This window comes from Piliocolobus tephrosceles, chromosome 13 (assembly GCF_002776525.5).
Source record: "Piliocolobus tephrosceles isolate RC106 chromosome 13, ASM277652v3, whole genome shotgun sequence".
NCBI classification, from domain to species: domain Eukaryota; kingdom Metazoa; phylum Chordata; class Mammalia; order Primates; family Cercopithecidae; genus Piliocolobus; species Piliocolobus tephrosceles.
In genome coordinates this window covers 67,895,136-67,923,019 of record NC_045446.1, presented here as the reverse complement: position 1 = coordinate 67,923,019, position 27,884 = coordinate 67,895,136, and the positions used below count along the sequence as shown (strand labels likewise).

General features: G+C 39.6%; 1 protein-coding gene across 1 annotated transcript in view; it reads left to right on the top strand.

Moving 5' to 3' along the window:
- The window catches only part of RSF1 (remodeling and spacing factor 1), a 159,646-nt gene that overhangs the window by 43,503 nt on the left and 88,259 nt on the right, over window positions 1–27,884 (top strand). Inside the window, exon 2 of the mRNA XM_023209328.2 lies at window positions 12,586–12,677. Within this exon, the coding sequence (XP_023065096.2) occupies window positions 12,586–12,677 (92 nt within the window). The remainder of the gene's footprint in view (window positions 1–12,585; window positions 12,678–27,884) is intronic.

The following is a 27,884-nucleotide window of genomic DNA, read 5'->3' as shown; positions in this document are numbered from 1 at the left end:
CTGTGTTGCCTAGGCTACTCTCAAACTCCTGGTCTCAAGCAATCCTTATGCCTCAGCCTGCTGGGATTACAGGTGTGAGCCACCATGCATGAAGTTTAAGATACTATTTGTCTTATTTTCTGTTAGGTTAGATTTTATGCATATAAGAACTAGGTATTGAGATAATGATGCTTCTTTGCCAACAATGAAGAGTAGTAAGGATGTGAATTTTTCAATACAATTGAATAATTTTGTTTGCTTGTTTGTTCGTTTGTTTGTTTGTTTTTGAGACAGGGTCTTGCTATGTTGCCCAGACTGGTCTTGAACTCCTGGGTTTATGCAATCCTCCTGCCTCAGTCTCTCAAGTAGCTAGGATTACAGGTGTGTGCCACCTCACCCAGCACAACTCAGTACTTTTGGTGGAACTCTTTTAAAAATGTCATTAAGATCTCAGCTTTCCTGAACCTTTAGAAGGAAATATTACTTTATTTATTTATTTAGAGACAGAGTTTTGCTCTTGTTGCCCAGGCTGGAGTGCAGTGATGCAATACCGGCTCACCATAACCTCCACCTCCCAGGTTCAAGCGATTCTCCTTCCTCAGCCTCCCAAGTAGCTGGGACTACAGGCACCTACCACCATGCCTGGCTAATTTCTTGTATTTTTAGTAGAGACAGGGTTTCACCATGTTGACCAGGCTGGTCTCGAACTCCTGACCTCAAGTGATCCACCTGCTGCGGCTTCCCAAAGTGCTGGGATTACAGGCGTGAGCCACCACACCTGGCGGGGATGACTAATTTTGAAAATGTGGTAATAATGATATCGTTATTTTAAAATAATTATGGTTAGGCCGGGCGCGGTGGCTCAAGCCTGTAATCCCAGCACTTTGGGAGGCCGAGACGGGCGGATCACGAGGTCAGGAGATCGAGACCATCCTGGCTAACACGGTGAAACCTCGTCTCTACTAAAAAATACAAAAAAAAAAAAACTAGCCGGGCGAGGTGGCAGGTGCCTGTAGTCCCAACTACTCGGGAGGCTGAGGCAGGAGAATGGCATAAACCCGGGAGGCAGAGCTTGCAGTAAGCTGAGATCCGGCCACTGCACTCCAGCCTGGGCAACAGAGCGAGACTCCGTCTCAAAAAAAAATAAAATAAAATAAAATAAAATAATTATGGTTAATGTCATAATGGTATTATGATTATTTCCAAAGAGATAATAATGGTATTATGGCAATTTTATCTTTTAGAGATGCACACTGAAGTATTTATGAATGAAATAATGATATCTAGAATTTGCTTTTCTTCCATTGGAGAAGAAAAAACATCTCTTGTTCATTTATTTATAATCGTTTAAGTGAGGTGATGAGGTCATGGGGTTTTATTGTACTAGTCTGTCCTTGTGTTGTTTTCTAAATGGTTTAGTGTCACCATTTTGCTGGGTAGAAGTTTTTCTGTCTGTAGTTCAAGAAGTTCAGTGTGGAATGAGTGGTTTAATAATCTATATAGGATTGCCAGAAACACATTCATTGTTATCTTTTTCTTTAATTACCAGTTTGCAAATGTTCACATAGAGAAAACGGTTCCTTTAGAAGTCTTCAGACTTCTAAACCTGTTTTTTATTGCTTGTGTTTGCTGATGTTCCATTTGATTGTACTTAAAAATCACCAACATTTTATTCAGATACTCTAATTTGCTTATTGATCATTTTTAGCAGTTGGCTGGCTAGTCCCCGAATAAGGTGTCAGAATTTTTCTTTAAGTAAGACATGATCACCCTCTGCTGGTGAATAATGATAACTTTGGCTTGGGTATTGCTTTATGATATATAAAGTGCATTCATACACATTTTCTAAAATATTGAAATAACTAGAAACTATAATGAGCTCATTTCATTCTGCTTTATGATAAAATCTCAGGAAACTGTAAGATGACATAGTATGCTACTTATCTAGGTACCTCTGCTTGTCAAATGAATGTTAACTGAAGAAAAGGTATGAGCTGATCACTAATTAATAAGGAGTAAAGACAGAATATAAATTTCACCAAGAAATGGAGTTCTTATAGTATAAGTTTTGAGTTCTGTAGAATTGTCTATAAAAGAAACATCTAACTGATTTTGTAACACCTAAAATTATGGTTTTGAATCATAAAGGAATCTTTTAATATGCTGTTGAAGGTATTTTCCCCGTTTTTGTTTGTTTTTAATGGTACAGTGTCTCACTTTGGCACCTAGGCTGAAGCGCAGTTGGTGCAATCATAGCTCACTATAGCCTTGAAGTCCTAGGCTGAAGCAGTTCTCCTCCCTCAGCATCCCAAGTAACTAAGGACTACAAGTACATGTTAGCATCTTTCTTAACGTCTTTCTTGAGGGGTGTAGGGGAGCTGTGCACAGTGACTCACACCTGTTAATCCCAGCACTTCGGGAGGCTGAGCCTGGAGGATCACTTGAGCCCAGTAGATCAAGACCAGCCTGGGCTATAGTAAGGAAACCTGAATTCTACAGAAAAATTTAAGAATTAGCCAGGCATGGTGGGACATGCTTATGGTCCCAGTTACATGAGAAAGCTGATCTGCCTGCCTGTGTCTTCCAAAGTACTGGGATTACGGGCATGAGCCATTGCAGCACCTGGCCTGGGAACTCTCTTTTCTTTCTTTCTTTATTTTATTTTGTTATTTATTATTATTATTATTATCATCATTATTTGAGACAGAGTCTCACTCTATGGCCAGGCTGGAGTGCAGTGGTGCGATCTCAGCTCACTGCAACCTCCACCTCCTGGGTTTAAGCGATTCTCCTGCCTCAGCCTCCAGAGTAGCTGGGACTACAGGTGCACACCACCATGCCCGGCTAATTTTTGTATTTTTTAGTAGAGACCGGGTTTCACCATATTAGCCAGGCTAGTCTCGAACTCCTGACCTCGCGATCTGCCCGCTGCAGCCTCCCAAAGTGCTGGGATTACAGGTGTGAGCCACCGCGCTCAGCCTGGAACTCTCTTTTCTAGCTGTCTGCAGAAGTATTTTACTTTGCTTACTCCCTCTCCCTGTTGCTTTCCTTCTCTTTTTATTTTCTTGTCCCTGTTCCAGTTCATCAAATAGTTGGGTGTCTACCATTAAGTAGGAACTGTGCTTGGTGCTGGGAATACAGTGATGAAAAAGGCAGGTGGATGTGCTCATGGAGCTTACATCTAAGGATGAGAGAAAAGGAAGAGGAGATAGAAGATAGATCATTAGGACTTGAGACTTAAAGATAATTATGACTATATGAAGTTAAAGAGCTTACCTTTCTTTTCTTTCTCTTTTCCTTTCCTGGTTTTACTTAGTTTATGTGTTCTGTATTTTTTGTTTTGTTGTTGATAATACACTGATAAGAACCGATATTACACTTGATCTTAGCCAGAAATCTAAGTATTTGTTTTCTTTTAATTATCAGCATTTGGGATAAATTTAAGACAGTTTTTAGCTAGTGTACCTGCCTTTTCTGCTTTAAATATTAAAATTACAAGATAATTTTATCTATTGTAGTGAACATTATTGATAAAATTAGTTTTTGAGGGGTAACTGGGCGGTTTAAAGTTTTGTGTGGGTTTCAGTGGGATAGAGCCGCTTTGTAGGTTGGGCATTGTCTATGATAGCATATTACATTTTAAGTAACAACACTTGCTTTTGAATTTTTAAAAAGTATTACACCACTGAAGAGAAAAGTGTAATTTAATTTTAAATTAATTTTTCTCTAGCAAGAGACATTAAATATAAAGGAATAAGATTTTGACAGGTAAGGTTAAGTAAGATTTAGAGGACCAGATTTAGATTTTTTTCCTCCAAGAACGAGTGTTTGCCCCCGTTGAGCATATATACTATAGCAGACTCTGCTTTTAGTATTTAAAATTTTCCAAAATCAGTTTGGAAGTAGAATGGCTGCTTCAAAATTTGACCGTAAGAATAGATTGGGAAATAGTGTGATAGTTGTGCAATGCTGGGCATGTAATCGGTGCCACTGATTGTACACTAAAAAAAGGATTAAAATAGCAAATTTCATAGTAAATATATTTTACCACTGTTAAATAAATAATGTAATATACTAAAAGCCATTGGATGGTATACTTTAAGTGGATGAGTTGTATGGTGTGTGCATTCCATCTCAATAGTGCTGTTTTTTAAGAAAGGGAGAATGGATTGGAAGGAGTATTAATAATTTTTCTGTTTCCACAGTAACTATTTGACAGGGTTATGTTTTAGAAATGGATAATGCCTCAAGGTGCATAGACAGGAACAACCGAATATCAAAAACCAGATACGAGCTGTGCAGAAAGAGTGGTTTGATTCATAAGTTAGGTCTTGTGAACTATTTCTTCATCCATTTGATACTTGGAGAAACATCGGAAAGAGCCCTGGAATAGAAGGCTAGAAGTCTGGGTTCTTCCTGGCCCTTTTTTTTTTTTCCCCATCTTGGGCAAGTCTTGTCACATCTCAGGTCTAAGTTTTCCAGTCTGTCAAAGAGTGTGAATTAGATCATTGCTTCCAGTTCCAAAATTCTAAGATGGTATTATCAACTGTTGCCTTGTTATAAAGCAAATAAATAAATACCTCAATACCTAGACATAGACATTGAATATTAGAGCTGGAGGACTTTATATCATCTTGTGTAATTCCTTCATTTATGAACGACAGATTCAATGTTTGCACCCCTCTCTCCTGACTTTCTAGTACTTTTGTAATATACATATAACGTAGTTTTTAGTAATGTCATAGTTGTTATATTAAGTGCAGGTTTTTAAGTGATATGTGATCTTTGAAATGATGAAGAGTATGAGAAACAGGCCAGGCATGGTAGTTTACAGGTGTAATCCCAGCACTTTGGGAGGCCGAGACGGGCAGATCGCTTGAGCCCAGGAGTTTGAGACCAGCCTGTGAGACCAGCCTGGCCAACATAGTGGGACCCTGTCTGTACAAAAAAAAAAATACAAAAACTAGCTGTGTATGGTGGTGCCTGCTTACAATCTCAACTACTCAGGAGGCTAAGGTAGAAGGATCAGTTGAACCCAGGAGATCGAGGCTGCAGTGAGCCACGATTGTGCCACTGCAATCCAGCCTGAGTGACAGAGACCCTGTCTCAAAAAAAAAAAAAAAGTGTCAGAAACAAAATGTGGTACAAATACATTTATTTGACTTGATTAAATGTCTGTATGTACATATTGCCTTTCTGAAATATGAGTGTGATTAAACTAAAAGTCTTGATTTCTGCTTTTCAGAACGAATAAACTAATAGGGATCATCGTACAGGACACATAAAGCAGTCACTTCTTTGGATTAAGATTGGCAGAGGTGCTTCTTAGAAAATGTTTTAAAATCTTAGAAAAGTTGTAAATTTTTGCAATTTTCCTTCAGGGTACTTTTCCTACATCTCTGTGCCACAGCCTTAGTCCAAGCCATCATTATCCGGTCTGAAGTATTGCGATGTCTTCCTAATTAGTCATATTTATACCCTCTCCAATTTGTTCCTCACAGTGCAGCCAAGTAATCTTTCTATCCTATGGACATTTTTAAATTATGGAAAATATGAAATATATAAAAGTAGTAAGTTATATAATGGACTTTCATGTGCCCGTCACTCAGCATTAGTACAATTTTGTTTCTTCAGTAACTCCATCTACCCCTGCTTCCTGCCCCCTGTCAAACAGACCCTGGATTTAAAAGAGTGATCTTTTAAGAACTTAAATCATGAAACTTTCCTGCATTCCTCCTGTGGGTTCTCATTACCCTTAGAATAAAATCTAAACTTTTTACATAGCTCAAAGACTTGGCCTTTGTTCCCTTCTCTAGCAGCATCTTGTATCCTTTTCTTTTTCTAGCCACATTGGAAGAAGCTGTTGGCCTCCTCAGGACTTTTACACTTGCATTTCCTTTTTCCTGCCATGCTCCCTTCTTCCTTGGCTTGGTTGGCTGTTTCTTATCTTTATGGTGTCATCTTTATTAAAGAGGCATTTCCTGATGGTTTTAACTGTGTGTCACATGTTTCCCTTTCAATGGCAAAAATGTTAACAAGTGGTGTGCATCTAGGTGAAGAGTGTACTAGTCTTTGAACTTTTCACTAGATTGAAATTACTGGGGAAAGAAATTAGTTTGGGGGAAAAAAATCCCTCCTTCCCCCTTAAGTACTGTCACATCACTCTTTTTAAATTTGTTTTGACTCTTTCTGTCCCTTTCCTTCTTCCCCCCAACTCCTCTCTATGATCATTAAATTGAGTTAGAAAGAATAGAAAGAGGGAAATGGGGTCATCTGATTGGAGCTGGAGACATCTGGTACTGGAAGCCATTGCCTCCAGTACCACAAATTCCCTCTACCAGGATGGTGGTTATAAGTATAAGCAAAGAGTATCCCTTTAAAGACTGACTGCTGTGTGGGTTATTCACTTCATTTTATAGAGGCCTTGCCTCTCTTTAAGGAATTCTTCTTCAGGAAAGGTGGTTTCACAAGGTGCTGCAGTTTTACAGGGTTTCATTTCTCTTAATACTGTTGTTCTTTCTGAATTGCTGGTCTGATCACCACCTCAAGCCATGCTGATATTTGTAGTATGCTGATGACTTTCTTTGTAGCAGATAACATTTTCTAGTTTTTGGTTCTGAAATAATCTGAGCCGTGTTTGGTGTGTTTATGTATGTGGGAACAACAGTATGATTCTCAATAGAACTCAGAAACCTAAACTGGAGCAGCAGATACCCCTTGGTTTATCTGCCTGTATAACAGTTATTCTCAGATTTATTTTTTCCTGCAATGGTAATGAGGTGAGCTTATATTTAGCTGGAATCTCTGTACTATACTTCTGTTTTGTTTTGTTTTGTTTTTTGAGATGGAGTCTCACTCTGTCACCCAGGCTGGAGTGCAGTGGCACAATCTGGGCTTACTGCAACCTCTACCTCCCAGGTTCAAGCAATTCTCAGCCTCCCGAGTAGCTGGGACTACACAGGTGCACGCCACCACACCTGGCTAATTTTTTGTATTTTTAGTAGAGATGGGGTTTCACCATGTTAGCCAGGATGGTCTCAATCTGCTGACCTCGTGATCCGCCCACCTCGGCCTCCCAAAGTGCTGGGATTACAGGTGTGAGCCACTGCAACCCAGCCTTTCTGTACTATACCTTTTTAGATGATCGTCTAAGTTATAGTTCATAGTCTTGAGCTGTTTCTTTGCTTTTCAGAAAACTAGGATGATTAAGTGAACTCTTCAAAGATAAGGTGTATGAATACATGACAGTGATTTCGAGGATCAAGTGGCCTGTGGGATCAGTCTCATTATTCTAAAACTGTGCTCCCCCAACAGAGTTTCTAAAAACTAGGCAGTAAGTAAAAGCTTATTGTAAGCTTGTCTTTGAATCACTGTATCTGAAATCAGTTTTCTTTTATCAATGGCCTAGATAAAGTCAACTGTTTTCATAACTGTATCTCTGCTTATAAGCTTAAACTAAATTTAAGTAGAAGACTTTATTGAAGAATGATAAGAATTATGTCTTTAGCCATTATGAGGTGCTGTACATTTCTGCCATTCAAAAAAGTAAAATTATAAGTAACACAATAGATTTGCAGGAGCAGTGACAGTTTTAAGACATGGTGCTAGAAAGATGCTTAGAAAAATGTCAAAATATAAAACATCTTTGAGTAATTGGATCAGTAATGTAATCTAGGATTCTACCACTTTTCTGCTACTTCATACCTACATCATATTGGCAGCGCTTTGTGAATTCACATAGCCCCTAACTGTTTCTTTCTCCTTCAGAATCTTTCACCTCCTGAGCCCCTGTGAAAGAAGAGGGTTTGTTAAAAGTTATTTTATGAAATTTATCATGTGAAAAGGTAGAGGAATTTCAGTTTAATTGGGACAAATACTACTGTTTTTTGGATTGATGGGAAGTGGTTAATAAGTAAATCTTTGGAAGGAAGTTAATAATTATCTTCTGGAAATGAAACTATTTTAGAAATCTTACAGGCGATAAATGAATTTAGAGCTTGTCAGTGTTTCAGAAAATGATCATGTATTTAAAAAATATGATTGATGGCTGGGCGCAGTGGCTCACACCTGTAATCCCAGCATTTTGGGAGGCCAGGGTGTGGTGGCATGTGCCTGTAGTCCCAGCTACTTGGGAGGCTGAGGCAGGAGAATCATTTGAACCCAGGAGGTGGAGGTTGTAGTGAGCTGAGATCGTACCACTGCACTCCAGCCTGGGCAACAGAGTGAGACTCCATCTCAAAAAATGTATATATATGATTGATACTTTACAGCTGTCCAAAGCCATAGCAACTTACTACGTGTTTATTAAAATTTAAGATAATTAAAAATAAATAAAATTAAAAATTGAATTCTTTAGTTTTATTAGCTACATTCAACTTCTCAGTAGACACATGTGGCTAATGGCTACTGCACTAAAAAGTGTAGATACAGAACATTTCAATCATCCTGGAGCAATCTATTGAATAGACAGTGCCGTTTTAAAGAATAAAAAGTATGTTGGTTTTAATGTTTAATAAACTATAATGTTGATTGATTTTCCTGTAGCTTGTTTCTTATCAGCTGACAGATTATACTAGTGCGCTTAAAGATTATCAGCATATCAGTTCTATTTGTAACAAAATATTCATTCAGTTGGTATGTTTAGTGGGTTATAAATTTTAATTTTAAGCATACTAGGTCTACACTATGCAGTACTATCCAGTACAGTAGCCTCTAGCCACATGTGGCCCTTGAGGACTTGAAATATAGCTAGTTTGAATTGAGATGTGCTGTCAGTGTGAAATGCACAATGTATTTTAAATAGTCCAAAAAGTAAAATCTTTTGCTTAGTACAAAAGAAAGTAATACTTTAAAAATAGTGATTGGCCGGGCGCGGTGGCTCACACCTGTAATCCCAGCACTTTGGGAGGCCGAGGTGGCAGATCATGAGGTCAGGAGTTCGAGAACAACCTGACCAACATGATGAAACCCCGTCTCTACTAAAAATACAAAAATTAGCACATGCCTGTAATCCCAGCTATTCAGGAGGTTGAGGCAGAAGAATCGCTTGAACCCGGGCGGAGGTTGCAGTGAGCCAAGATCACACCACTGCACTCCAGCCTGGGTGACAGAGCAAGACTCCGTCTCAAAAAAAAAAAAAGTTGATTATATGTTGACATAATTTTGGATATAGGGCATTAAATAAAATATATTATTAAAATTAATTTTAATCTCTTTTTACTTTTTATAATATTTTACTAGAAAATTTGAAATTATATGACTCATCTTACATTTCTGTTGCATAGTGCTGACTGTAGAAGAGCCAGTACTCTAATAAATCAAGTAATATATAATCTATTTGTACATGCCTAAATCAACAATGAGTAGATTTGTAAAATGGGATGAAAACATATTTATTCACTTTTATTTTTGTCTTGTAGTGGCTTTTAAAAAATAATACCAATAGTATCAAAATCTTTCATGATTCTATGTAGCATAGAACACTGGTGGGGGATGTGCATAAAACACTGGTGCAAAGGTTTTAGCCAACTGCTAAATGAGTGACACAGACAGTATGAATACAGTGGGCATTCCAGGGACAAAGAGGTTGCTGGTACTAGAAATCTCTCACAGAGACTTTTGGGACTTGTATTGCCTAGACATTGAAAGATAAATATGATTCAAGTGGGCAGAAAACAATAAATAACTCTTTAATAAAGCCCACATAGATAATGGGCTGAGTATGTTTAGTGGACCATTAACTGGCAAAATGATTCAAATCGAGGATATCAGTGCAGGAAGTAAAAGAGAAGGATTGCAGTTAGGATGAGACTGAATATTGGGACTCTGAGGCTAGGGTAAGAAATCTGGCTGGGTTTATGTAGGTATTTAGGAGCCATAAAAATTACTTACCAACTGGGAAGTAGTATGAAAGCAGTCTTTTTGGAAAATTGGTTTGATTGCAGGAGACTGTCCATAGCTGTTTTTCTGATGCAAGAAGGTATATTAATGTCCTAGGGAAAGAAGGAAATAGGAGGCAGGTTTAAGATGTATAGGAAGGGAGAACCCTCAAGACTTCTCTGTTTGGGGAAAAGGAGAAATTGAAGAAAGTAACCTTGGTTTTAAAACACAACAGAAATAAGCGTGTTTTATATTTATACAATGCTATACAGTTTCAAAATTCTGTGAGATAGCCTTTTTTAATGGAGAAATTGAGCTTCATTGTTTAAAGGACTCGACCAGAACCGTTGTCTCCTTCTATAAGTGGGGCAGCTGAGAATCCAGCCCAGATCTTTTATCACTGCACAACCAGTCAATCACTAAGTTTTAATAATTTTGTTTCCTAAACATTTCTCAGATATGTCCATTTCTCTCTGTACCACCTCTACCTTAGTTTAGGCTACTCCTATCTTCTGGATTGAGGTTTTCCTGAATTTATATCTAGCTTCGGCCCTGTACCCCACCTCCTAAAACAAAAAAGCAAATAAAAACTTCTTTTATTAATATTTAAAAATCTGTCTTCCTCCAATTCAGTCATTAAGGTCTTCTAAAATGCAGCAGACTTTCCTGCTTAAACTTTTACATAAAATCTAAACTTCTGAGCCCGGCCTCATTAGTCTGTAATTATCTATGTCCATTCCTCCAGTTCCGTGTTCTTTCTGGGTTTTTAGCTATTTGCATCTGTTATTTTTGTGCAAGCAATGCCCTTTCCCTCCTTTTCTCCATTCCACCCTTAACCCCATACTTCACATCTTAGTAGATTTGTCTGTTTACTTGTTGTGAACGCTCCTTCCCACTCCCACCCCCAACCCACCACTCTACCTGCTATGAAGATTCACTCAAGTAGGCTCATTAAGGACAGAGGGACTGTTTCTTTCTTACTAATAGTTGACCTATTGAAATTAGTTGAATGGGTGAATGTTTTTATATTTCAAAGTGTTTCAAATTTAGAAGGAGCTTTAGTAGGGAAGGAAAGAATGACTGAAAAATATTAGGTCATCATTTCCCAGCCTGTCCCTCAGAGTGTTTGTATCCTACAAGATGGTGGATCAAATATATTAGAGAATGCTGCAGATTGTGTACCTATTTTGGATATTCACAATGCACAAAGGGCGTATGATAAAGACAACAGTCTTGTGGTTTAAAAAAAAAAAAAAGTTTTTGTTTTTTGATCCAGCATTTTGCCAATATATTTGAGTATGGGATCTTCTTAGGTAGTATATTGCGCTTAGGTTATAGTGGTATTTGGGATTTGAGAAAAGGTCATTTCAGACCTGGTGCAGTGGCTCATGCCTGTAATCCCAGCATTTTGGGAGGCCAAGGCGGGCAGATCACCTGAGATCAAGAGTTCCAGACAAGCCTAGCCAACATGGTGAAACCCCGTCTCTACTAAAAATACAAAAACTAGCCAGGAGTAGTGGTGGGCACCTGTAATTCCAACTACTTGGGAGGTTGAGGCAGGAGAATCGCTTGAACCCAGGAGGCGGAGATTGCCGTGAGCCAAGATTGTGCCACTGTACTCCAGCCTGGGCAAAAAGAGTGAGATACCGTTTCAAAATAAAAAAGAGAAATGCTTCTTTTGACAGCCGTATGTGTCCCTCTGGTCTAATTAATGTAATTAAATACAAGCAGACCATGCCTAAATAATATTTAGAGGACCTCTGATTGTTTACAGTCAAAGCAGAGAATCTGAGGGAAGATAATGGCAGTCCTCAAATATTTTAAGGTTCCAACAGAAGAGGGATTAAAAGTACTGTCTTTGAAACTAGAGACTAAGAGCCAGAATTAGGAGAGGAAGTTGTCAGAGGGCAGATTTTGAGAGTAAGGGTAGCTTTCTAGTAATTAGAACTATCCAGAAAACAGAACTAAGTGCTATGCAAGGTAAGTCATTTTTTTGTCCATGAAGCTTGTCAAGCAAAGATTCATAGAAAGGCTACAGAGAAGGTTAACACATCAGACAAGGGATAGATTGGGAGAGTTTTCCAAAGCAGTTTGGAAACCGTTAGTTTAATTTCTGACATATCTATCAACTTGCAATTCATATTTCTTGGTAGCTTTCTAATTCTATGAATGTATGTCTTTGAAATCTCAGCAAAGGAACCAAATATTTGTTATTGCAGATAAACAGAATACAAACTTTAGTTGTATAGTTAAGTGCTTTTACTTGATGGTATTTTTTTTTTAACAAACTATTTTTTAAGAGCAATTTTAGGTTCACAGAAAAATTAAGCAGCAAGTATGGAGAGTTCCCATATATCCCTGTCCCCACACACATACAACTTCTCTACTGTTGACTTCCACAGTAGTGGTACATTTCTTGTAACTGATGAATCTACATTGACATATAATTATCACCATAGTTCATAGTTTATATTAGGTTTTACTCTTATTTGACGGTGTTTTGAAAGAAAATGTGAATATTCCTGCTTATCTTTAAGAAAATGGTTTTTGGTCATTTCTTGCTGTAGTTTAGGCTTTTTTGATTCAGAGGTCTAAAAGTTAGCTAGTATCAACACTGTCTGTTTCGAGAAAGTATCCAGGGTTGGGGAAGGTTTTTTTTTATAATCTTAAATGTTTACAAGTGTTTTATTTTGTTGGCTAACAATATTTTTTTTTCTTTCTTTTAAGTACCAAAAGAATTGGTGGAGCTCCATTTGAAGCTGATGAGGAAGATTGGCAAATCTGTTACTGCAGACAGATGGGAAAAATATTTGATCAAGGTAACTAGTAATTGTACATTTCCTGCTCTATTACTGAAATATTACTGTAGCATAAATTGATATGTTTTATAATACACATAATTTTTAATTAGTTTACTAAAAGTAAGACTATGGCTCCAAAATCCACATGACTACAATTATATGATTCTCTTCTTTTCCTACTACTTAGTAATAATATATTTCTTTTGTGCCCAACACTGTGCTCAGGACTTTTCATGTCTTTTCTTGTTTAATTCTTATAATCACCCTGATCACATCAAATAAGAAACTGATAAGGCTCAGGGATGTTGTCATTTTTGCTTTAGTTCACATAGTATGCATAGACTTATTTAGTGATTCCCCTAGACTCTATTATATAGAACAGGGGTCCCCAACCTCTGGGCCACAGACCAATAGCGGTCCTCCCCATTTCTCTCCTTACCATCTGAGTTCTGCTTCCTGTGAGATCAGCTGCAGCATAGATTCTCGTAGGAGTGCGAACCCTATTGTGAACTATGCATGCGAAGGATCTAGGTTGTGCATTCCTAATGAGAATCTACTGCCTGATGATCTGTCACTGTGTCCCATCACTTCCAGATAGGGACCATCTAGTTGATTCAAATGTAATGCATTTGAATCATCCCAAAACCGTCTCCTTCCCACACACCAACCCCAGTCTGTGGAAAAATTATCTTCCACAAAACTGGTCCCTGGTGCCAAAAAGGTTGAGGACCACTGATGCAGAAACATGCCATCTTTTTTGTTCCTCAGCATTTTTGCATATATGGTATCTTCTGCCTGGAATACCTTCCCATCAGTTTGTTTTCCTAGCCAACTTACTTGTCCTTTAGGTCTCAGCTCAAGTAGTACTGTCTCCTTGAGTCCTTCTCTCAGGAAGATGTTCCTTCGTGGATTTGTTTAACCCTGTTTTACAAACTGTCGTATGGTTTTATATTGAATGTTCATTATGTACCAGGCGATGTTTAGGGCTTTCTTTGCATTATCTTAACTTTAAAATACTGATTATCCTCATTTTACTCACAAGGAAATTGATTTTGAGAAACTAAATACAGTAACTTGACCGGTCTCACATTGCTAAAAATGACAGAGTCAGCATTCAAATCCAGGACTTGGTGAATCCAGTGCTTTAAAATATCACTGATGTAATGTTCCTCACATTTGGCTTTCTTGTATATTGTAAGTTTCTTGAAGGCTTCTTTTAATCTTTTTTTTTTTTTTTTTAAAGACATCATCTCACTCTGTCACCCAGGCTAGAGTACAGTGGCACTGTCTCGGCTCACTGCAACCTCCGCCTCCCAGGTTCAAGCAATTCTCCTGCCTCACCCTCCTGAGTAGCTGGGACTACAGGCGCGTGCCACCACGCCCGTCTAATTTTTTTTGTGTTATTAATAGAGACAGGGTTTCACCATATTGGCCAGGCTGGTCTCAAGCCCCTGACCTCGTGATCCGCCCACCTTGGCCTCCCAAAGTGCTGGGATTACAAGTGTGAGCCACCATGCCCGACAGCTTCTTTTAATCATTTTTTTTTTTTTTTTTTGAGATGGAGTTTCGCTCTTTTTGCCCAGGCTGGAGTGCAATGGTGCGATCTCAGCTCACCGCAACCCCCGCCTCCCGGGTTCAAGCGATTCTGCTGCCTCAGCCTCCCAAGTAGCTGGGATTACAGGCATGCGCCACCATGCCTGGCTAATTTTGTATTTTTAGTAGAGATGGGGTTTCTCCATGTTGGTCAGGCTGGTCTTGAACTCCCAACCTCAGGTGATCCGCCTGCCTCGGCCTCCTGAAGTGCTGGGATTACAGACGTGAGCCACCGCCCCCAGCCTCTTTTAATCTTTTATGCATCAGTATTAGATGGATCAATTAATCACTGAGACGGTTTTAGTTTTCTTTCCCTTGACTGCCAGTAAGCTTAACTTTGTTATATTTATTTCTTAGTTATAATCATTAGCTAGTTTTCTGATGGAATTTTTACCTTCCCTGTTACATGGGTCTTACGGCTCTCTCATCTTTCTCCTTGTGACATCATTGTACATATGTGTTACTGAAAGCTGTTTCTTTTCCTTTTGAAGTAAATGGAATATAATTAATATAAAAATATGTTTAAATCCAGAGCAAGTATCTGGTATCTGCTAGGCCTTGTTGCTTCGCTCATAGCAGACATTACCAACGTAAGCCTTTCCTGCTAAGCCTAGACTTAGCAGACTACATTATTACACAGATCAGTCAGCATTGGCATGTATTTGTCAACTCCTGTTAGTAATTCCCGAAGACAGCTGAACTAAGACCTATAGAATGAGCAGAAATTTTGTTAGGAAATAACCAGTAGCTTAGCCCTACTGTAATAGAAAGTACCTAGAGAAAATGACAGTGAGTGGAGGCCTAACAATCATGTGTTCAGGAGGTTACTGTGATAATCCAACTGAGCAATAAGGAGACCTGAATTAGGGTTTTGGCACTAGGGATGGAAAGGAGGGCTGGATGTAAGAGCTATTTGGAAGGTAAAATCAACAACTTTTGATAATTGATAGAGAGAGAGGTGTCTAGGAACTGAGCTTAACCAAGGGCATTCAGTTGTTATTGTGCTGTATCTTGCGTTTGCTAACATACATTCATCCATAGTAGACAGGAACTCAAAAATCTAGGCAGATGACTTTTTACTTTTACAGTGCAATTACCCTTCTAAAAATAAAGAAACCCAGCCAGGCACAGTGACTCACATGTGTAATCCTAGCACTTTGGAAGGCTGAGGCAGGTAGATTGCTTAAGCTCAGTAATTCAAGACCAGCCTGGGCAACATAGCAAAACCCCGTCTCTACAAAAAAAAAAAAAAAAAAAGAAAGAAAATAATACAAAAAATAGCTGGATGTGGTGGTGCAAGTCTGTAGTCCCAGCTATGCGAGAGGCTGAGGTGAAAGGATTGCCTCAGCTAGCCCGGGAGGTCGAGGCTGCAGTGAGCCAAGATTGTGCCACTGCACTCCAACCTGGGCAACAGAGTGAGGCCCTGTCTCAAAAAAAAAAAAAAAAAAAAAAAAAAAAAAAATCATTGAATGGAAATTTAAACTAGCAGTTCTGCTAGGACCTATTAACTCTTGCTTAGTTGGATGGGCCTTGGCCTTATTCTTCACATTCCTTTTACTTGGCAAGTCATAAAGAAATTTCTCTGTCATTGAACCCTTACGCTTCCATGAAATTCCCCTGTTTTCTGTGGTTGTTAATGATTGATTGATGAGCAATTTCAGACACCTTGCCATGGATAATGAATACCACTATACTAAATAACAATTTGCCTTCACATACCTTCACAAATTTAGTACCCGCACCTCTACTTCCATCTGCCCTGCCTCTTTCCTGAAGACAACCATGTGAAGACCTTTAAAACTAGTGGGATAACCAATTTTTCATAAGTTATCCCTTAAAAGAAATCGCACTTGATTTCTTTTAGCCTCAGAATAATTTCTAAGTAAATAGGAGTTGTTTTTTAAAAAAATACTATAACATCAAATATAGTAAGTGTTTCAAAGAAATGTTAAAAAATGAAAGCAAATATGAGTCTTAGAATGCACAGAAAGTATTTTGGGGGGCTCAATACTTGAAAGATGATGTCATTAAGTAGAAAATAACCTAATGTGGCCGGGCACGGTAGCTCACGCCTGTAATCCCAGCACTTTGGGAGGCCAAGGCAGGTGGATCACAAGGTCAGGAGATTGAGACCATCCTGGCCAACATGATGAAACTCCGTCTCTATTAAAAATACAAAAAATTAGCTGGGCATGGTGGCGCACACCTGTAATCCCAGCTACTCAGGAGGCTGAGGCAGGAGAATCGCTTGAACCGAGGAGATGGAGGTTGCAGTGAGCCAAGATCACAGCACTGCACTCCACTCCGGTGATAGAGTGAGACTCCATTTCAAAAAAAAAGAAAAGAAGAAAGAAAGAAAATAACCTAATGTGTCTTTTCTGGGGTGTTTTTCTACCCCTCAACAGGAAATGACCATATTCATTTGTATCTTGAAAGTAAAGTACCTAGTATTAGGTTTAGAAATCCCTTGAAAATGAATACATTTGGCAATAGATGCCCTTGATCTAAACAGCAATTTCAGAAAGACCCATTGTCATCCGTTAACAAATCATAAAGGCCGCTTTTTGTCATTTGTTAGTTTGGTTATATTTCGACAAGAACTGGATGTTCCTTTACTGTTGTATTTCTCAAACGTAAATTAAGATTAATACTCTTAATTTTTATTTGCATTGTTAGTATTTTGTGTTTTTATTTTTTGAGATATAATTCACGTAACATAAAATTCACCATTTTAAAGTGTACACTTCATTGGTTTTTAGTGTATTCACTATGTTGTGCAAACATAGCCACTAATTCCAGAACTTCTTTCTTTTTTTTTTTTTTTTTTTTTTGAGACGGAGTCTCGCTCTGCCGCCCAGGCTGGAGTGCAGTGGCCGGATCTCAGCTCACTGCAAGCGCTGCCTCCCAGGTTATGCCATTCTCCTGCCTCAGCCTCCCGAGTAGCTGGGACTACAGGCGCCCGCCACCTCGCCCGGCTAGTTTTTTGTATTTTTTAGTAGAGACGGGGTTTCACCATGTTAGCCAAGATAAGATGGTCTCAATCTCCTGACCTCGTGATCCGCCCGTCTCGGCCTCCCAAAGTGCTGGGATTACAGACTTGAGCCACCGTGCCCGGCCAGAACTTCTCTAACATCTCAGTAAGAAGCCTTGTATTTATTATCAATCAGTTTCAATCACACCCCCACCTTTTCCCCTGTATCCATCTGTATGGATTTGCCTACTGTGGACATTTCTTATAAACGGAATCATAAAATATGTGGTCTTTCCTATTTTCTTTCACTTAGTATAATGATTTCCAGGTTTATGTACATTGTATCATGTATCATATTATTCCTTTTTATTGCCAAATACTAATCCATTATATGGATAATAGCATCTTTTATGTATCCATCATCAGTTGAGGGACATATGCTTGTTTCCTACTTTGTTGTCTATTAGGAATAATGCTGCCATGGACATTTGTGTACAAGTTTTTCTGTGAACACATATTTTCATTTCTCTCCTGTGTATAACTAGGAGTAGAATTGTTGGGTCATATGGTAATTCTGTGTTTAACTTTTTAAGGAACTGCCAAACTGTTTTCCATAGCGGCTGTACCATAGCAATTTATGTTGTACTCATAGCAATTTATGAGGTTTCCAGTTTCTTTGTAACTTTTTAATAATAATGATAATAGATAATATTTGACAGCTTATTATAAACTCAGTGCTATGCTTGTTTTGTTTGTTTTTTTTTTTTTTTTTTACATTCATCACCATTTAATTCTCACCACAATCTGGACCATAGAATGATAAATTACTCCCAAGGTCACATAGACACCAGATGGTAAAGCAAGGATTGAACACGGGTTTCTCTGATAGCAGAGCATGAATGCTTAATGCTTTATATATTGCAAAGGATTTTCTTTTTCTTTTTTTTCTTTTTGAGACGGAGTCTTGCTTTTTCACCAGGCTGGAGTGAGTGCAGTGGCTCTATCTCAGCTCGCTACAACCTCTGCCTCCCGGATTTAAGCAATTCTCCTGCCTCAGCCTTCTGAGTAGTTGGGATTACAGGCACACGCCACCACGCCCAGCTAATTTTTGTATTTTTAGTAGAGAGACGGGGTTTCACTGTGTTGGCTAGGATGGTCAGGTGTGAGCCACTGCGCCCTGCCTTAGCATCTTCATATAACTTTTACAAAGTTATATGAAGCATTTAACTTTGTAAAATGTTCCTTAGAGAATACCATTTACTCTATGCTAATGTATGAGCAACCAGGATTTATTCTCATAACTGAATTGCAGGTGGTAGTGCAGAAAGGACATTGGATTTGTATTGGGGAAAACATTTACCTGAACAATGCTGATTACTAGGTGTATAAGTTTTTTCATGAAGGTATAGTCTCTGCATAGTGTCTTTCAAATAGTTGGAACCCAGCAAATATTCGTTAAATATTAATAATAAATTACCAAAGCAACAGGAGAGTAATTTTAGAGAAGTTTTTTTCTCCTCTATGGCTGGCATTCCTTTGGAAATTGGTGTGAACTTGGGTCAAATTATTTATACTTGTGGATGTAGGAATGTTAGGTTGCATTTTCTCTAGTTTTCTACTGAACTGCTATGTGACTTCAGATGGTCCAATGAATGTTTTGTAATACTAAAATGCTTAAATATTTTTACCATAGAGACGCATTTGCTAAATACCTTAATATCTGAGAAACCTCCTGTGGCAAGAGTGCTCTTGAATTTTTTTTCAAGTGTGCAAGATTTGTATTAGTTATAAAATATCAATTATATACTGTTCCAGCTGAGTGTGGTGGCTCATGCCTATAATCCCAGCACTTTGGGAGGCCAAGCCAGGCAGATCACCAGAGATCGGGAGTTCAAGACCAGCCTGGCCAACATGGTGAAACCCTGTCTCTACTAAAAATACAGAAATTAGCTGGGCGTGGTGGTGGGTGCCTGTAATCCCAGCTACTCAGGAGGGTGAGGCAGGAGAATCGCTTGAACCCGGGAGGCGGAGGTTGCAGTGAGCTGAGATCGCACCACTGCACTCCAGCCTGGGTGACAAAGTAAGACTCCATCTCAAAAAAATAGAAAAGGTACCGTTCCTTCATAGTCACAGAACTTGCTTAGTAAAGAATGCCTGTAAGTATAATGTCAGTGTGTTTTGAAAGAATTTACATAAAAATAGCATTTTAAAGTTGTTTATCATTGCTTTCACTAAGCAGATAAATGTGGAAGTGAAAAAAAATCTTTTCTTAAAATTTCATAACTATAAAAAGTTTTAGGAATTCATTGTAAAGTATTACTATGTTAATGACATACTTTTCTTGATTTTAGACTAAGCTGAATATGATGGAAGAATGCAATATAGAAGATTTATTGAGTTTTTATTGTGGTATTTTTATTTGTATTTTGTTTATGTATTTATTTTAGAGATAGGGTTTCACTCTTGTCACCCAAAGTGGAGTGCAGTGGTATAATCATAGCTCACTATAATCTCTAATTGCTGGGCTCAAGTGATTCTCCTGCCCCAGGCACTTGAGTAGCTAGGACCACAGGCAAGTGCCACAATGCCAAGCTAATATTTTTTATTTTTCGTAGAGATGGCATCTCGCCACGGTTGCCCAGTCTGGTCTCAAACTCCTGGGCTCAAGTGATCCTCCTGCCTTGGCCTCCCAAATGTTGGGATTACAGATGTGAGCCACTGCACCTGGTTGGTGGTATTTTTAAAATATCTTTTGACTGTTGCCTATAGTATAAAATACTTTTTTGTTGAACTATGACAACTTGCAAAATACAATGGATACACTATTTCATATCTTATAGAAAAATTAACTGAAAATGGATCAACAACCTAAATATAAGGGCTAAATCTATGAAACTCTTAGAAAAAAATAAAGGGAAATCTTCATGACCTTGGATCTGGCAATGGATTCTTATATAGAAAACCGGAAGACTGAGCAACAACATAAAAAAATAGATTAGTTAGACTTTGTCAAATTTTAAAACATTTGTACATCAAAGGACATTATGAAGAAAGTGAAAAGACAGCCTACAGAATGGAAGAAATTATATTGCAAATTGCACATATTGCAAATCATATAACTGATAAGCATTTAATGTTTGAAATACATATAAGGAGCTCCTAAAAGTCAACAACATAAAGACAACCCAATTGGCAAAATTTAGAATAGACATTTCTTCAAAGAAGATACACAAAGATCAAAAGGCACATGAGAAGAAGTTCATCATCATTTGTCCTTGGGGAAATGTGATTCAAAACTATAAGATACCACTTTACACCTAAGAGGATGGCTTTTTTTTTTTTTTAAGTAAGTGTGATGATTTTGTGGAGAAATTAGAACTCTCCTAAATTCCTTGTGAGAATATAATATGGTACAGCTGCTATGGAAAGGAGTTTGGCAGTTCCTCATAAAGCTCATCAGAATTGCCATATGACCTAGCAATTCCACTCCTACATATATAATGACTCCAAAACAGGGACTCAAACAGATCTTTGTATGCCAATGTTTATTGCAGCATTATTCACTGTAGCCAGAAGGTAGAAACAACCTGTGTTCCTCAACAGATGGATGGATGTTGCATTGAAAAGAAATCTTATGTATAATATAAAAGAAAGATGAATTGGACTTTTTTCAGAAATCTTGTGGTTTTGCTGGACATCCACTTAAAAATGGAATCTGTGAAACTTCTTTTGTGAGTGGTAAAACGATGTAAACTTGTTACTGCTTTTAAGATATTTGCACAATCAATCTGAATCTACCTTCTTTTTTTTTTAAAATACTGGATCTCCCTCTGTTGCCCAGTCTAGAATGCAGTGGCGCAATCACAGCTCACTGCAGCCTTGATCCCCTGGGCTCAGTGATCGTTCCACTTACTTCATCCTCCCCAGTAGCTGGAACTACAGACTCACGCTACCACACCTGGCTAATTTTTTAAATTTTTTTATTTTAGAGACAGTGTCTCACTATGTTGCCCAGGCTGATCTTGAACTCCTGAACTCAAGTGATCTCCTAGCCTCCCAGAGTGCTGGGATTACAAGCATGAGTCACCACACTCAGCCTGAATCTGACTTCTCTTGAATATCCTCTGCCACAGTGTAGCTCAAGCTTTGTTACCTTTCCTTTGAATTATTACAACAGGCTTTAGTTGTTCTCTTGACATCAGTTTCTGTGTTCCTATCTGTCCTGCAGTGCCAACAGGACTATTTTCTTTTTTTTTTCTGAGACGGACTTTCGCTCTGTTACCAGGTTGGAGTGCAGTAGCGCAGTCTTGGCTCACTGCAACCTTCACTTCCTGGGTTCAAGTGATTCTCCTGCCTCAGCCTCCCAAGTAGCTGAGATTACAGGCATGCACCACCTCGCCCAGCCAATTTTTGTATTTTTAGTAGAGATGGGGTTTCACCGTGTTGGCCAGGATGGTCTCGATATCCTAACCTCGTGATCCACCTGCCTTGGCCTCCCAAAGTGCTGGGATTACAGGTGTGAGCCACCGCGCTTGGCCCCGGGTCTGTTTCCTATTAGTACCTCCAGAGCCTCGTTGGGTCTCCATATTTAGTAGGCATGACCCACGTTCATAGACCTGCTCACTGTCTTCCTTCATGGTCTTGTCTCTGTCCATTGCCAATCCCAAAAACGTTTATGCCAGGGCTCTATGCTAGCCTTTATGCTAGGGCTCTAGCATAAGGAACTGTATTCAACTCCACCGTGACAGAACATGCCATAATCATTCACATCTCCCCTTAAAAAAAACACAGTTTTTTTTCTTTCTGAAATGAGCTGTACTTCCTTATCCATTTAAACCTCAATCATCCTTCTGGTCCTAGCACAGATGTTACCACCTGAAGAAAAGTTTCCTTGGTCTCCCTTCATCCCTTGGCTTGAGTTAGTGTTTCCTGTCTGTTTTCGTAGTACTTTATACCTATGTCAGTTACTCACTTTGTAGATAACTCACTGACTACTTCTCCCTGGATAATTGTTTGTTTACGAATTGTCTCTTCCTCTCTGGATTCTGAAATTCTTGGAGCAGAGACTTTTAATCCATCTTTGCCCTTCCAGTATTTAAAACGGGGTATGTCTTGTAGCACTGTTCCATAAATGCTCGAGTCCTCCAGAATGATTATTGCAATTCCTGTTTCTCTCATTCTTTGAGTAAAGTACATATCCACTTTGCCCTACTTTCCTCCTGAGGTTAACATTACTTTCAATCTAAGGGTTGTTAGAGAATTTTATCATGTTACTATTTTCTTTTCAGTGTAGCATTTTCACTGCTTGATATTTTCTTACTAGTTTACCCATTTTAGTGCCTCCATGATGACAAATTGTCTTCTTCACCATGGTATCCAAGCGTTTGACTAGTTCCAGCCATATAGTCTACACATAGTAAATGTTTGTGGAATTACTGAAAAGGTCGTTATGAGAATTTACTGAGTTAATATTTTAAAGTATTTAGAATAGTATTTGGCTCATAGTAAATATGCAAAAAATGTTATTATTCTAGTAAAAATTGAAAAGTTTCTTTTTGTTTTGTTTTGTTTTGAGACAGAGTTTTGCTCTTGTTGTCCAAGCTGGAGTGTAGTGGTGTGATCTCAGCTCACTACAACCTCTGCCTCCTGGATTCAAGCGACTCTCCTGCCTCAGCCTCCCTAGTAGCTGGGGATTACAGGCATGTGCCACCACGCCCGGCTAATTTTGTATTTTTAGCAGAGACAGGGTTTCTCTGTGTTGGTCAGGCTGGTCTCAAACCCCCAACCTCAGGTGATCTGCCCATTTCGCACTCCCAAAGTGCTGGGATTACAGGCGTGAACCATCACGCCTGGCCTGAAAAGTTTCTTTAGGATGTGTTGTGTTACCTAAAGAAATTATTGCTAGTTAAGGTAATTTTTTAAAATTAAGATAAAAACAGTACCTTTGTGTGTCTTTTGAATACTCATCATGTTTGTTTTGTACTTGCTCTTTGTCTCAAACTTTGTCAAGGGATACGAATATGAGTAAGATGCAGCTCTTCACTTCCCAGAGCTCAGCTATTAAATTCTTCTTCATACCTGTAATCCCAGCACTTTGGGAGGCCAAGGCAGGCAGATCACGAGGTCAGGAGTTTGAGACCAGCCTGGCCAGTATGGTGAAACCCTGTCTCTACTAAAAATACAAAAATTAGTCGGGTGTGGTGGTGTGTACCTGTAGTCCCAGCTACTTGGGAGGCTGAGGCAGAAGAATTGCTTGAACCCAGGGGGCAGAGGTTGCAGTGAGCTGAGATCACACCATGGCACTCCAGCCTGGGCAACAGAGCAAGACTCCATCTCAAAAAAAAAAAAAATCTTGATTCAGATTTGAAAGGTTTGAGTAAAGACAGTGTGACCCAGTCAGAAGATCACTGAATGACTTTCAGCAACACACTTTTTAGATGTCTGATACATACCATCATCTTTATGTACAAACAAATCTTGCGTTAACTTCCTTCTCCCAGTTTTAATACCTTAGTTAAAAGCATTTTTCCTGTTTGTTTAAGCCGGGGAACCTTGATAAATCCAGGGGTTACCCTTGATTTTTCTTTCCACTTACCCTCCACATCTGTTCCATCAGCTGTCCTGATAATTCTACCTCCAAATCACAGCTTACTTCTCTCTGATCGCCACTACCCTCATAATGCATGCCACCATTGGCCTTCAGGTTGGTTTCTTAGTTTCCCCTTCTTGCCCCTCTGCAATCCATTTTCTACACAGCAGCCATGATTTCAAATGAAGCGTAATTCAGATCATACTATTTTCCCCTTATTTAAAATCCTTTAGTGGTATCCCATCATATTTGAAATAGAATCTTAATTCCTTACCCTGACCTACATAATTTGGCCTTTGGTTATCTATTTTGCCCTGTCTTTTGCCACTTGCCTCCTTAGTCTAGTTAATTTACACTGGTCTTTTTTCTTTTTTGAGACAGAGTCTCACTGTCTCACCCAGGCTGGAGTGCAGTGGCAAGATCTCAGGTCACTGCAACCTTGACTTCCTGGGCTCAAGCAGTCCTCCCACCTCAGCCTCCCTAGTAGCTAGGATTATAGGTGTGTACTGCCATACCAGGCTGGGACTACACACATGAGCCACCATGCCTGCTGATTTTGTTAGTTTTAGTTTTTGTTTTTATGAGTTTTTTTTTTTTTTTTTGGCACAGAGTCTCACTGTCGCCTAGACTGGAATGCTGTGGTGTGATCTCAGCTCATTGCAACCACCATCTCCCTGGCTTCTGCCTCAGCCCCGCCCCGTCACCCCAACCCCACAACCTTAACTGGGACTACAGGCATGCGTCACCATGCCTGGCTAATTCTTTTTCATTTTTTGTAGAGACAGGGTTTTGCCATGTTGCCCAGGCTGGTCTCAAACTCCTGGACTCAAGCGATCCTCCTGCCTTGGTCTCTCAGTGTGCTGGGATTACAGAACTGAATCACCACACACCAAGCCCTAATTTTTAAAAGTTTTAGTAGACACAGAGTCTCCCTACATTACCCAGGCTGGTCTCAAACTCCTGGGTTCAAGTGATGCTCCTACCTCGGCCTCCCAAAGTGCTGGGATTACAGGCATGAGTCACCTACACCAGTCTCAAATGTCAACTTTTTTTTGTTTTTTTTTTGAGACGGAGTCTCGCTCTGTCGCCCAGGCTGGAGCGCAGTGGCTGGATCTCAGCTCACTGCAAGCTCCGCCTCCCGGGTTTATGCCATTCTCCTGCCTCAGCCTCCCGTGTAGCTGGGACTACAGGCGCCCACCACCTCGCCCGGCTAGTTTTTTGTATTTTTTTAGTAGAGACGGGGTTTCACCGTGTTAGCCAGGATGGTCTCGATCTCCTGACCTCGTGATCCGCCTGTCTCGGCCTCCCAAAGTGCTGGGATTACAGGCTTGAGCCACCGCGCCCAGCCAAATGTCAACTTTTTAATGAGGTCTTCAGTAAGTGCCCAAAGTAGTACTCATACTTTCTGTATCACATTACTTTTTTTTATTTTCAGCATATCATTTTTAGTGCTTGATATTTTCTTACTAGTTTTCCTGTTTGACTGCCTCATAGGATATAACCTCCATCATGATAGTGGAACCACCGAATGCCCATTGTCCACGCAGAGCAGGGGAATTACAGTAGTGGAAGAGTTTTACCAAGATAGAACCAGCTAAAGGGAAGACCAGAGTCATAATTATTATTCAAATTAGTCTCCTCTAGCATTTGGGGGCTAGGATTTTTCAAACACAGTTTAGGGGAAGGGGCGGAGTGGCTAGGCAATGGTTGCTTACTGCTTATTGGTTGGAGATGCAAGAGAAATGGTCTTCCTGCATACTTGGTCGTTGCTGGGTGGGGCCACAGGTTGGCAGGTCCAGGTGGAGCCACTGGTCATTAGACATGCAACAAACCTGGAAAGACCTCTCAAAATGCCAATCTTAGGTTGCACAATAGTGATGTTATCTGCAGGAATAATTGGAGAAGTTGCATGTCTTTTTACCTTCTGAATAATGGCTGGCAGTCCTTTACCTGTACCGGGGGAGTCCAGTCTTTTGGCTTCTCTGGGTCACATTGGAAGAAGAGGAGTTACCTTGGGGCACACGTAAAATACACTAACATGAATGATAGCTGATATGCTTTAAAAAACACAAAAACTCTCATGTTTTAAAAAAGTTTACAAATTTGTATTGGGCCGCATTTAAAACCATCCTGGTGTGGGCCACGCGTTGGACAAGTTTGCACACCTTAGTTAGTTCAGGCTCCTCTGTCCTCCTAGCCTAGTGGTGTCTCATTAGCTTTACAAAAAGGCAGTTGAGTTTTGGGGAAGGGCCTTTGTCATTTAAATTGTAAACTAAATGTCTCCCAAAATTTAAGCCCAGGAATAATTAAGGGCAGATTAAAGGTAAGATGGGAGTTGGCTAGATCAGATCTCCCCCATTGCCATAATGTTCTCACTAGTATAATTTTTGCAAAGGCGATTTTGTTACCAGAAAGAGGTCCCAATCCAGACCCCAAGAGAGAGTGTTCTTGGAGTTCACACAAGAAAGAATTTGAGGCAAATCCATAAGGTAAAATGAAAGCAAGTTTATTAAGAAAGTAAAGGAATAAAAGAATGGCTGCTCCATAGGCAGAGCAACCCTGAGGGCTGTTGCTTGCCCGTTTTTATGGTTATTTCTTGATTATATGCCAAACAAAGGATGGATTATTCATGCCTCCCATTTTTAGACCATATAGGGTAACTTTCTGGTGTTGCCATCTCTTTTGTAGACTGTTTTGGTCCAGGGGGAGTGTAGCAGTAAGGACAAATAGGTCATTCTCGTGGCCATCTTGTGCTTTTGGGGGGTTTGGGGTGGCTTCTTGACTGTTTTATCAGCAAAGTCTTTATGATCTTTATCGTGTGCCGACCTCCTGTCTTGTCCTGTGACTTAGAATGCTTTAACCTCCTGGGAATGCAGCCCAGTAGGTCTCAGTCTTATTTTACTCAGCTCCTATTCAACATGAAGCTGCTCTGGTTCAGATGCCTCTGACAGTTTGCGACCTTATCTGGGGTGACATCCAAGGTTTATTGTTTCACAGCCAGGGACATCAAGGACTCAGTTACACAGAGAGTGAGGTTAAGAGTGGAAGTTTAATAGGCAAAAGAGAGAATAGCTCTCAGCCACAGAGAGGGGTCCCAGAAAAATGGGTTGCCAATCTACTGTGACATGCAGGAGGTTTTATAGATGAAATGATGGGGAGGTGGTGTCTGATCTACATAGGGCATGAAAAACCAGTTAAGAACAGGTGTGCCATTCGCATAGGAGCGAATCTCTGGCATCCCCCACCTTAGTCTTTTATTATGCAGGCGAGTTTTCAGCCTGAGCTGTGCCATGTTCCCCATTTCTTTCTTACTGTGCACGTGCTAATGAAAAAGGGAAGATGGAGTTTCCATGGTGGACATGCCTGGCCCCCAGGTAGCCCTTTTCTATTGGCACAGCTGCCAGCATTCCCCCGTGCAAGCTTTCAGCCTCCATATTTATGTTTGCAGCTCGATTTTTTCAGGCTGTTCTTTGTTAGAAAAATAAATAACTTCTTGGGCTGCTATTTGTTACAAGGGAAGTTCTGCTGAGGACTCTTTTGCCCTCACTATCTGCCTAAATAATTTCTTTCACTCTCCTGTATCAGTTTCAATGGGTTGTCTTTTTCACCACGGTATCTGAGCTCCTAGACTAGTTAGTTACTGCCATTTAGTCTGCACAGAGTAATATTTGTGGAATCACTGGTTAAGTGAATCTCTATCAACTTTATGTTTCTCAATTGTAAAATAAGGATTTGGATCTAAATGATCTCCAAGGATTCCCCTTGTCAAAGATAAAGCCTGACACTAGTTAAAGCTGATAAAGACAGATTTTACTTAGTAACTATCGCAGTACAGGAAGGAGCTGTGTTGTGTTCGAATTTGTGCAGAGGTGACTGGGTGTTTATAAGGGAGAAAGAAGGAATAGGGAGAGGAGTGGGAGGAATGGGGGAGCTTTAGTCAAGTTATGGAAGTGAAAAATTTAAAAAGCAGCTAAGAACGTTGTTGACTTTCTATGATTATGTCATTTTTGTCTTCTAACTAGCATTAATGGAAATTAGGCGTCTACCCTCTCACAGAGACTGGTAGGCTAAG